The following is an 11926-nucleotide window of genomic DNA, read 5'->3' on the forward strand; positions in this document are numbered from 1 at the left end:
GGTTCTTGGCAATTGGCATGAAACAGGTTGAAAACCACTGCTTTTAAACTAAGTAAAACATCATGAGAGTACTTTTCCCACCACTGGGCGTGGAGAACAGAGGAGCCGAGGAGGGAGGGCAGAATTAAAGAACAGGGGGGCGTATTGTTATTTCGTGAAGGGCGTATGAGGAAGTTCTTAAAACATTAGTCTACTCATCGTTTTGAACCGTTTTTTGGGAGTTGTTGTGTGTAGGATTGACCCGCAAACATCGAATAAATATGCCTGGAAAGAAAGTGTGTATCGTCGGATCTGGCAACTGGTAACTTGAGTTTTGATTTGTTAGTGAACAGGGGATTCATTCATCAAGCATTCATTTGATTTATTATATTAACTTAGCAATAGCCTGCTATTATCGTGTAAGTAACACACAGTGGTGGGAAAAGTACTCAAATGCTTTACTTGGGTAAACGTATCAATACTGCAATGTAGAAATACTCTGTTACAAGTCCGGAATTAAACATTTACTTGAGTAAAACAAGTACAAAAGTATTGCCATCGAAATGTACTTAAAGTACCAAAAGTAAAAGTACTCACAGGTTTTCAAATGTGATTTTTAAACATAGCGGATCTACAAGCTCATATGCTGCTGTGGAGTAAAATGTACAATATTTGCCTCTGAGATGTAGTGGAGTAGAAGTTAAAGTACTGAAGATTGGAAATACTCCAGTATGGTAAAAAACTGTACTTGAGTAAATGTACTTAGTTACTTTCCACCACTGGCAATGTGTAGTCCAAGTCCATGCATGCCGCATGCCCTGTATGCAGGACCATTAAATCCTGTCAATCCAGTTTCATTTTAGAAATTGTGTCTGCTCCAGCCTCCACGCCTTTTTCATGTGTTTAAATACAAATACAGTGTTTTCCCCAAACCAATTAAGGCTGCCAGCCATTCATTTTAAAACGAAAATTCACGTCACCCTTCTTCCACTCTGCTGTAAATGCAGTGGAAAGTATCAATCAACCGCATTAATAATTACATATGTTCACTATCAAAATGTAATATGCATCCTTATAGACATGTTGACAAAGGGCCACTTTGTCAACATGGATTATGGAATTGGCATGTTTGATATTGATTGTACTATAAGCATGGTCAACTAAGATACAGTAACTGTACCATTGATAGTCCTTGATAGTCATTAGGGGTCATCGCCATGCTGGCTTGTGGTGGACATTTTTCCCCCAAAAAAGTTTTGCCATGGACAATGGGCGGACAATAATATTTCCAGAAACGCATAAAGAGCTAGCCCTAAATGACCAGTACAGGTCTTTTACTCTGAGAGTGTACAAATGGAACCAAATGGACCCGTAGGGTCTCTGAGTTTGTACACGCTCAGAGTTATGGGGGTCCTTGAAAATAAAATAAAAAGTTTGAAAACCATTGTACTAGTGGACTCCTAATGTTTCATAGTAAATCAGTGTCATACATATTCTGAAGAAAACCTGGAGACTGACATTCAGTAATTGGGTCTTATGAGCAAAACATTATGATGGTATGTAAAAACAAAATCTAGAATTTGCCACAGACGAGGCCAAGTCTGATAATTCATATATGCAAAGTAACTAGTCCGAATTTAAACTAGTAGCCTAAACTTTGTGTTTCGCATGCGATCATGGTTAGGCCCACATGAGCTTATGTGTGAGAGCATTCATTTCAAATATATATATTCTTTTAAATAACTTATTAATGCCTATGTTAAAGGCAATAGGATACATTTTAATTGTGACAAGTCTCAGGGACAGACTGGCAGTGCATTGTTAAAATACTATACTTTCTTAAAACCTGAGATTGTCAAATGCACACTGGCTGACTCAACAATAGACCTGCTTTAGCATGCCATTCTGTTCCTGAGTGACTAAAAGCATCAGGAAACCCAAAGTCTTTTTCTGATTTGGTCTTGTGTTATATTTACTAGATAGATGCACCTTTGGGGATGTCTTGCTACGTTATCATTCTGACCAACATATTACACTTACCATATCTTACAACTTTTATGCCTCCTAATGTCATTTTATAATTGTGTTTCCTTTGGTTGATGTTCTGTGTAAAGCGCATTGAATTGCTTAGTTGTTGAACTGTGCTATACAAATAAATCTGCCTTGCCTTGTAGGGGTTCAGCAATTGCCAAGATCATTGGGCACAATGTTAAAGGATCCAACCGGTTCGACCCCATAGTAAACATGTGGGTTTACGAAGAAATGGTCAATGGAAAGAAACTCACAGAAATCATAAATACAGAGCATGAAAATGTCAAATACCTACCAGGTCACCAGCTGCCCAAAAATGTGGTAAGTGTCCATATTTGGGCTTTTCTGTTTGATAAGATTTATCACCAAGGCAGACGATTATATATGCTGCTTGTGCAATTAACTTAACTGCAGTCTTGGAACATGGCTTGATTGTATTGTAAGAAATTACACTCTGATAAGATGGATGAACTTTGACCTACATTCTTACAACTCATCTGTCCTGTGAACTACAATATTATTACATACATTTCCAGACGTCTAACTGTGCTCATGCAAAAATGCTTGAACTTCAATAGTTAATCTTAAGATATATTTCCCTTTTATTCTTTGGTATTTCTTAATATTGCTCTAATAACAGACTATCAGTCATTGCTAATGGACAAACTTCTTCTTTGTTGCTGATGATGTCTGAATAGGTTGCAATTCCAGAAATCACAGAGGCTGTAAAGGGAGCCAAGATCCTCGTCTTTGTCATTCCACATCAGTTCATTGGGAAACTCTGTGAACAGATGAAGCCTCACATTACAGAGGGAACCATTGGGATATCACTCATCAAAGTAAGACCCTCTAATCCAGTGGTGCTCAACTCTGGTCCCATCCTGGGGACCAGAGAGATTAGTGATGCAGTCTTGTGATAAGCGAACGCGATGTAGTCTTGTGACTCGAAGGTGTTTAAAGTTTTGGGGCGGCTGGGAAAATCAGATTTCCTGGATAAAAGGATAAGGTTATTAATGGCTCGGGGATCCCAGTCCCTGAATCAGAATACTTTTCCAGGCCTGGAATTTAATAACTTTAGGGGCAAGGCTACTTGGTCTTTGGTGCTGTAATGCCAAATGCCAGGGCAACAAGTCCACCAACTAAATTAACTTAAGGGTTAAGGATGATTTTATGTTAAATACATAGTATCTGTCTATAAATGAATAGAATACATTATTTCTTTATTTTGTATTTACAAATGTGCTCATGTGGTAAATGTTCTGGCTAGATAGCAGCAGATATGCATGGATGAGTAGGTACCACCTATTCAGAAAATAATTAAAATGCAAGAATAATACCTTTTTGATCCACACCAAGACTAAAGGGAAATAACAGTAGTCATCTGACCATTTCTTTGCTTACCTGTTTGTGGTCAGAACAACATGGGACCTCTTGCTTGAGCCATATTGAGGAATCATGACATAGAAACCTACTGTAGCAGCAGTGCATGGCAGCGTATTACAGTTGACCTCTAACTGCACCCGATGAGTAGGTTGGTGCATTGCATGGTGCTGTCGGTGTGTGTGTGGGCGGGCGGGTGTAATGCTCATTGCTCATTGCAAAACACTTTGGATAAGGCAAAGGCACTATGCCAATAAATGCCCCTTTACCATTTACAACTTGAGAATGAGCCAGATTTTCACTGAACTTGGGAGGGAATAATCAGTAGGCCTGAGATAATTTACTTTTTGATCAAAAATGTCAAAGGTTATGGTTACAATCGAGAGACATTGAACGCGGACAAAGAATCTTGTGGCTGATATAGATCGCGTTTATATCCCCAGATTCAGTTGCTTAATTTGATAAATGATGTATTATTGAAATCTGCCATAAATTCAATTTTTTATCTTATAGAAATAGATCTAATCGAATCAAGAAGGTTTTATTTGTATTTCACTCAGACGTAGCAAAATGTTGGTGCGGTATGTTCAATTCAAAAACATATAATACTGGCGTAAAAAGTACAGGAAAGATCCCCACCACACATACAAATGAACAACGGCACTAATTTAAACAACCACATCAGAAATAGATATAATGTGAGTTGAGTTGGAGTTCTAGTTAATAATTTCATATTTTACTTATCATTGTTTCATTCATTTAAGTTTTTCCATAGCAACATACTATTATAGAATAAGCTTCTGTATGCCAACTTTACAATTATTAACCAATTAAACCCTATATGCTTCATTTTACGTCATCTAGATAAAATGGCCAGTCTACCAAGCTCACAACACATATTTCATGTGGTTAAGGAGTACATGATCAAAATTCTGTTCCAGTAATTGAACCGGTTGCCATGGTTTTACTGTAGGGCATCGATGAAGGACCAGAGGGTTTGAAGCTCATCTCCGACATCATCAGAGAGCAGCTGTGCATTGATGTCAGTGTCCTGATGGGAGCCAACATCGCTAACGAGGTGGCAGATGAGAAATTCTGTGAAACCACCATCGGTCAGATTTAAAACAATAATAATTGTATTTATTTTTTTAAATTCATGTCAGTATCTTAATTTGTCAATTAATTACAAATGCTTTATTTTGTATCTATAAATACCTGATGATTGATATGAGTATAAGTTTAGGAAACTTATACTCGAAACGATTTTCAACCTATCAGAATGTGCATTTTGTACTCTATGCCTAATAACGGGAAATTACACTTTTGAAGTCATCGTTCTGTGAGGTCAATTATTGATATCCTCACATCAGAACAATGGGATTTAGGTTCAAAATCAGCAAAGTTTCCGTTTAAGGCAGTTTGTTTGGGGGGGATGGGGCTACCATTTTAACCCCCCTCTTTCTAACATGAATCATAATCTGTTTCTCTTAAACGTAGGCGAAATCCACAATGTTGCATCTTGAAAAATGTCCTGTTTTTGTACATTCATTTAATCCTGTTCAGGTGCAAAGAACGAAGCAAATGGTGTCATCTTCAAAGAGATGCTCCAGACTCCCAACTTCCGCATCACGGTGGTACAGGAGAGCGACACAGTGGAGCTCTGTGGAGCTCTGAAGGTAAGACCATATTCTGAGCTTTAACCCATTCAATCCGGGAACGCATCTGTCATTTTCGATTTCTTTGGCTATTCAAAAATAGCAGATATACAAGCTCATAGCACGGCACAGAGTGCCGTGCTATGAGCTTGTAGATCTGCTATTTTTTAAATTTGGTTCCATTTTATTTGTACAGTCTCAGAGTGAAATTCACATAGAAGATTATTTGTGTCTTTTTTTCCACAACCATCTTGCTAATTCACGTTACACAAGTGTGGAGTAAATTTCAGAACTACTCCACTCTGGTGTCATGTGAGGGCACACACGTAGATCCATGCGTGCCGTGTAGAAACAGGTGCTCATTCCTGTATGCAAAATTCAACCTTTTTAGATGTATTCAGTTTGTGACCTCAGTAGCCTACAAAAGTGCAATTCACATTCACCCTCAAAATGTGTCTCTGTCTCTAGGGCTGTCACGATTACACATTTAAGTTGATTCATTTTCACACTAATAATAATTGCGATTAACGATTTTAATTGCGTTTTTGGCATTAAACGTTGCATTCTGTTTGCCTTTTAGGCTTCGTAATCAAAAATTGCACAGGGAAGATATGTCAAATAACTGAAATATACAAAGACAGTACTGATATTTATTAATTCATACAAAAAAAGGTAAGAAATAGCTGATATACAAACTTACAACGCGCGGTGTAAGCTTATAGATCAGCTATTTCTGCTTTTTCTTTTACAACATGGAAACAATTATGACAAAATAATTGCCATTATCTCAAATAATTGCGATTAGACGATTATGTAATAATTGTGACAGGTCTATCTGTCTCTCTCCCCTCCTGTAGAACATTGTGGCGGTGGGCGCTGGTTTCTGCGATGGCCTTGGGTTCGGGGACAACACTAAAGCTGCAGTGATCAGACTGGGTCTGATGGAGATGGTGGCGTTCGCCAGGATCTTCTGCAAGGACCCGGTGAACTCCGTCACCTTCTTGGAGAGCTGCGGGGTTGCTGACCTCATCACCACCTGCTACGGTGGACGCAACCGCAAGGTGGCTGAGGCCTTCGCCAGAACAGCCAAAGTGAGATGGATGGCTAAATTGTTTTGCATTTTCAGGGTCACAGTGTCAATTTCTTTCTTAACAACTCAAACAACAATCTCGCTGCCTTGAGGAAGGTACTATTTTCTATGTTTAGGGAGCTATATAAGAATAGTTCTCAAAGTGGGGTCCGGGGACCTCCAGGGGTTCCACAGAAAAATGAGTTTATAGCATCAAAATCAGTTCAACCACTTTAACCCTATATACATCAGCTATTTGAAAATAGCTTGTAGATCTGCAATTTTCAAAACATCTTGAGATTTGAAATCTTTTTGGAAACATTTAAAAAACAAAAATGGGGGTTCATATGAAAACGTTTGAGAACCACTGCTCTATAATATGCATTGTGGCGTAAATGTATGGACCTTTTGGATTAAAGGGATAGTTTACCCCCAAAAAGTAATTTATAGTAAATACAATTGTATTTAAACCAAACAGTATGGTAGAATATGTTAATACAATATGACTAACACAACTTTGGTGATGGTAGGTGGTCTCTTCTATTGAGACGTTTAGATCCTGTGGTTGGATAAGACACTCGTAGTCAGTGCATGGAATTCAAAGGGAAATATCTCGCTGTCCCAAACGAGCACTCCGTTATTAGCCTGGTAAACCCCCCTCCCTCCGGAAATCTCATTTACATTAAATAAATTACAAATGAGATTTCCGGAGGAAGGGTTTACCAGGCTACTCCGTTATAGCTCAATAGTAGAAATTTTGGTGCTCGAGCGGCCGACCCAGGTTCAAATCCCAGGTGGGACATGAAAGTTACAGATCGCAGCTTTAAATCACCTTTAAGGATTTGAAACATCTCTAATAACTGTATGAATGTCGATTGAGTTGAAAGCAGCATCATAAATGCAGTGTATGTGTTTTTCCAGTCTATCACTGAGCTTGAAGCAGAGATGCTCAACGGCCAGAAGCTCCAGGGTCCACAAACCTCGGCTGAGGTTTACAAGATCCTAAAGAAGAGGGACATGGCTGACAAGTGAGTCCATTTACCTCCGTCGAACCGTTTAAGCCTGAGTTATACTTGTTTGCACATCATGTCTACTTATGATCTTGTAGATCGGCTATTTTCAGTGTGCACTGCTTAACTAAGGCTTTAGTTGGAGTGTTCACAGTCGCACCAACAATGTTAGCCAGCCAACTTTCCATGTACACCACAGGGTCAGATGGAGCACTCCTACTCCATCTGCTGGAGCTGATGCATAAATGCACTTTGTAACACTGTTGGCTTGACATTTAAGGCAGTGGTGTCCAGTTGTGCAACGTGGAGATTATGCATATTTACTTTCTTTTTTTTTTTGTTATCAATTGTTTTTATTATATCAAAAGTACAATCACATTTTTAAATGAATACATTTTTTATTTTTTTTCAACAACAAAAACAAGATACAACAACAACTTAAAACAGAAACAATAATAATAAAAATAAAAATAAACCCACCCACCCCTCCCCGGACCAACAATGTCTCAAAATGTAAGGATCAAACACTATGCATATACCTGTGCAATGTCATAACACTGTTATACAACATTTAAACCAAGTCTTTAATCTTATCTGCAACGTTAGACCACATATCAATGTTTTTCTCACTTGCTCCATGTAACCTTGCCGTTGACAATTCTAGATAAACAATATCTAAAAAAGTTAAAGCCCATTGGCGAAAAGTTAGAGTATGAGGAGGTTTCCACCTTGTAGCTACCATTTTCTTTGCAGCTGTTAAGCCAGCAAAGAAGATGCGCTTACAGTATGTGTGCAGTTCAGTTGTAGCCGGGACACTGCATATTTACTTTCTAGCTGAACACTACACCAGGCGCTTATTCTATTTAGCTAATTTGTGCACTTTCAACCTGACATGGGAGGACCAGTTGGTGATGTCATCTAGCAAAGAGTTTGGTTATAAGCCCATATACGGTCAGCACTACGTCATACATGATTGGACACCTCAGATTCTTAGCTAGGTGCTGCATTTAACCAACGTACATTGAGTTTCTCTTAGCACTGCGCAACCCAACTACCGCATGATGAACCTAACGTATTATTCATATGATCGATACGCAAAAGGGAATGTGCACTAGACAATGTAAAGTGTGTCACATAAGGCTCAACATATAATTCTCTTACAGCAACAATATAATGAGTAGCACATTGTTGAAGGGAAAATCTATTTGATTTGTATATATTTGAAGCCTTGTTAAGTAATAAGATAACCAAGAAGTGAATGGAGCAGTAAATCTTCGGATTACGTTATCTTGGGTTCTGAACGTTTAAAAAAAAAGAAAAAGACAACATTGGCACTGTGGGCTTACTAAAAACAGCATCAAAAGACGTCATTGGCAGGGAATGAGTTAATTTCATTCATGTGATCACCAGGTTTCAGTAACCTTTTGTTTGTTCAGAGGAAAGGTTCAGAGGTTTGGGAAATCAGTGTCAGGAACAAACATTAAACATTTCCTAAAAATCTGATTGTTCTTGACTGGTTCTGCTTGTATATTTTGTGCTATAGGTTTCCTTTGTTTTCTGCTGTCTACCTTATCTGCTTTGAGGGCAAACCAGTCAAAGACTTCATCACCTGTCTTCAGAACCACCCAGAACACATTTAAACGGACCAGTGTGGAAACAGCACCGTCAGTGTATCACTTACACTACCAGTAGGGTCTGAATGGGATTAATGGACAAAACGCTCAAAAACAAAACTACAGCTAAACAGCACTTTAACTTCACTTGAAGTTCTCCTTTCTAAACTTTGTCAACCTTTCAAAAATATTGTTGTCTTGATTTGTGCATATGTTTGCTACTTTAGTATTCAGGTCTTAGGGTAGCAGTTTTTGCAGTAACTATTTGCTAAGGATGAGGTTGTTTTATGTCAATGTAGTACAATTTATGATATCACTGTAGGCCTAATTGTCTATTCCTTCCATCTGTATAGCCTATTCCTATTCAATTGCAGATCACTCCACTTTAGTTTGACTTGACATAGGATGATATATGATCTGACATGTTAAGGAAACCAGTTTTCCTTGTATCTACATTTTTTACTCCTACTGTGGAATTGTCTAATAAAGTTTAATCACATGAAAACTAAATATTTCTTAATCTTTTTATTTTTTTTATTTTTGAAAGAAAGTTCTGTTGCTTATTGCTGTTTTTATTGACAGCATTGGCCTCTTCTGGCTGGAGGTGAATATGGTGACCCTTTTCTGAAAATAATGATTACGGACATTACCAGGCATGGGCATTTTGTCATTTTAAGGTCAAGGCCACTTGGCTTTCTCTGTTGTGATTTTTTTGGAGGGCACAAATGGCAGGGCAGGAAGACTATCAAATAAGACAATGATTTTCATATTTTATAAATAATACATAGTATAACTATCAGTGTAATAAATGAGCTGTTTGTTTCACAACAATTACCAATACTAGTCCATACCCGGGGATGTGAATACACAAAGCTTATGCAGGACTTAGTTGCGACTGCTAATGGCACTACAGACCCAGGGACCCCATCCGGTTGGACACCAGAGGGTGCCCTTTCCTCAACTATGCTTTCTGGCAACATCATGTGTTATATGCACCAGCCATCAGTTCTCAAACTACCCCCAGACACAAACAATAGGCAATGCAGTGCTCATGTGAGATCAAAGAACAATGTTGTCATATGAATTACTCGTAGGATCCTTAGTAACTGGGTATGAAGAAAAGCTCTACATGATACATGCTGCAACATCATCATAGTTTCAGTTAAACTGAAACTAAAATGTGAACATGAAAATAGGAATATGAATGAAATTCATGGAGAAATCTACTCCCACAATGAAATGTAAGTAAAGCCAGTAAGCCACTCTTCAACTGCAGCAGTTTATAAAGGTTACAGTGGTAAAGTGGTAACTATATTTACAGACTGGATCTTCAATAATCTACAGATGTTGAATACATTTTCTCTCTCTTACACACCCATGTAGTGTACGTATATATATATATAGTGTGTGTGTGTGTGTGTGTGTGTGTGTGTGTGCGTGTGTGTGTGTGTGTGTGTGTGTGTGTGTGTGTGTACACACATGTGTCTATATGTATATAGCAGAAAACATGTCGCTTCATCCCTCCCTCTGCTTAGCCCTCTCTGTCTCTCTATCTGTCTCTCTCTCGCAAGTCCTGATCAAGCTCTGTTTCTGATGTCACACAATACAATACAATACAATACAATACAATACATTAAAACCGGTCATGTAAACTGGCATGTTTGGAATTATAACAGCTGAAATCAATAATATATCAGTATTTGAATATTGACCCGCAGGCCGCATTAAGTGAAGGTGGGGGCCGCATGTGGCCCCCAGTTGCCCATATATGATCTAGCAGTTGTCATGCAGAGCACCAGGAATGAGTAGAAATACAGTGGCTACAGTTTTTTCTGTGTACCATAAAATCCATACCATAAAATGGTATGGATCCATACCATAAAATCACCCTGACTGTCATGGGTTTACGTTTTTTCCCCATTCCATTTATCTATTTGTCTGTAGGAAATCTCCAGTTATTAACGTATGAAACTTTGTCGAATGATTTGTCTTTGGGCCAGGACAAACTAATTAACCTTTCCTACCAATTAGGCAAAAGTGGGCATGCCTGGCATTGGGTGTGGGTTCTCACACAAATGCCCTTATGTTCTGAGCACACAATGGAACATTATGGAAATGTTGATTATCATGGGGCAAGGAAGAACTGATGAACTTTTAACATCAATTGTCCAGAAGGCGGTGTTGTGATGGGTGAGGTTTCCCACAAAACGCATATAACTTATACTTACATTGTGTGCCTTGCCCTTTCAGCAGATATAAGAGCTCAACCCTACATTTCTGGTCCATTCCAACTGAATGGGGTTGGAGAGCTCATTTATGCCCACTGAACATACATATTATGGTTCTGAACTATCTGATGGAAAATGACATCTGCATAGGGCTAGTGGAGGTATTGTATGCAGTCTTGAGTGCAGTTGTTCTATAGTTTGCATGTGTCATGGGGACACAGGTGCAAAAACTCTTTCTCTGACTGTTTGCCTTTCTCTCTCCTTTCAATCTTCCTCTCCCTCCCTTCTTTGGGTAACTCGACGAGGTCCCTCCCTTCAGCATCTGACAGCCCGCCGAGGCAGACTCTGCCCAGATCCCAGGACATCAAAGGTGGTGGGACGAGGGACGTTGGGGAGCCGGGTCACTGATGCACTGATGGCAGAAGAGGCTCAGGCTCAGGGGCCCAAAGAGGCCCACGGCGGGGAATGGGTCAGAGGGCTTCCACACATTCCCATGGGAGACAGGGGGACGAGAGGGGTATCTCGTGGGATGATGTTCTCCCCTGTCAGTGAGCTCCAGTGGCCTGGGACCCCTTCATCCAGCAAAGCGACTGTCATCGGGGTTTTCGTAGTGTGCACTGAGACCCTTGTAGTGGCTTGACACGGCCCGCGGATCCCCTAACACAAAGGGAACGCACCACCTTCGGATGAAACCCCGGGCTTTGAAAGAGAAGCTTAATCACCACGGTAACTCATCTGTCTGTCCCTGACCAGTACCCCACACACACTGTCCTTTTTTTCAAGAGGTCCCTTGGACCGTTGGAGTCTGGAACCAAAACAGCGTTGTTTGAGGTCAACGTCATTTTGGATTTAAATGCTCCTAACCCAGCCATTAGTTTGACGAGGACATTTTGAGGCCATTTTTAATTGAGCCCAATTTTCTCCATGCAGAAGCCATAATTTAAGTTACACATAATAAATC

At 39.4% G+C, this 11926-nt stretch overlaps 1 protein-coding gene across 1 annotated transcript; it reads left to right on the forward strand.

Annotated features, from left to right (window-relative positions):
- Positions 1–165: 165 nt before the first annotated feature.
- LOC311041121 (glycerol-3-phosphate dehydrogenase 1-like protein) lies at positions 166–9241 on the forward strand. The gene is made up of 8 exons (XM_084051623.1): positions 166–301; positions 2154–2331; positions 2709–2849; positions 4364–4502; positions 4954–5066; positions 5903–6136; positions 7036–7142; positions 8668–9241. Exons 1-8 carry the CDS (start codon positions 261–263, stop codon positions 8762–8764), a joined length of 1050 nt encoding a protein of 349 aa, XP_083907749.1. The 5' UTR covers positions 166–260; the 3' UTR covers positions 8765–9241.
- Positions 9242–11926: the final 2685 nt, after the last annotated feature.

Source organism: Gymnoscopelus microlampas (genome assembly GCF_963454915.1).
Source record: "Gymnoscopelus microlampas genome assembly, chromosome: 24".
Lineage (NCBI taxonomy): Eukaryota > Metazoa > Chordata > Actinopteri > Myctophiformes > Myctophidae > Gymnoscopelus > Gymnoscopelus microlampas.

Excerpts from the sequence above, each read along its gene's own strand:
- LOC311041121 (XM_084051623.1), top strand. The coding sequence starts at position 261 with ATGCCTGGAAAGAAAGTGTGTATCGTCGGATCTGGCAACTG. Across the intron at positions 302-2,153 it reads ATCGTCGGATCTGGCAACTG|GGGTTCAGCAATTGCCAAGA; the intron begins GTAACTTGAGTT and ends CTTGCCTTGTAG. Across the intron at positions 2,332-2,708 it reads ACCAGCTGCCCAAAAATGTG|GTTGCAATTCCAGAAATCAC; the intron begins GTAAGTGTCCAT and ends ATGTCTGAATAG.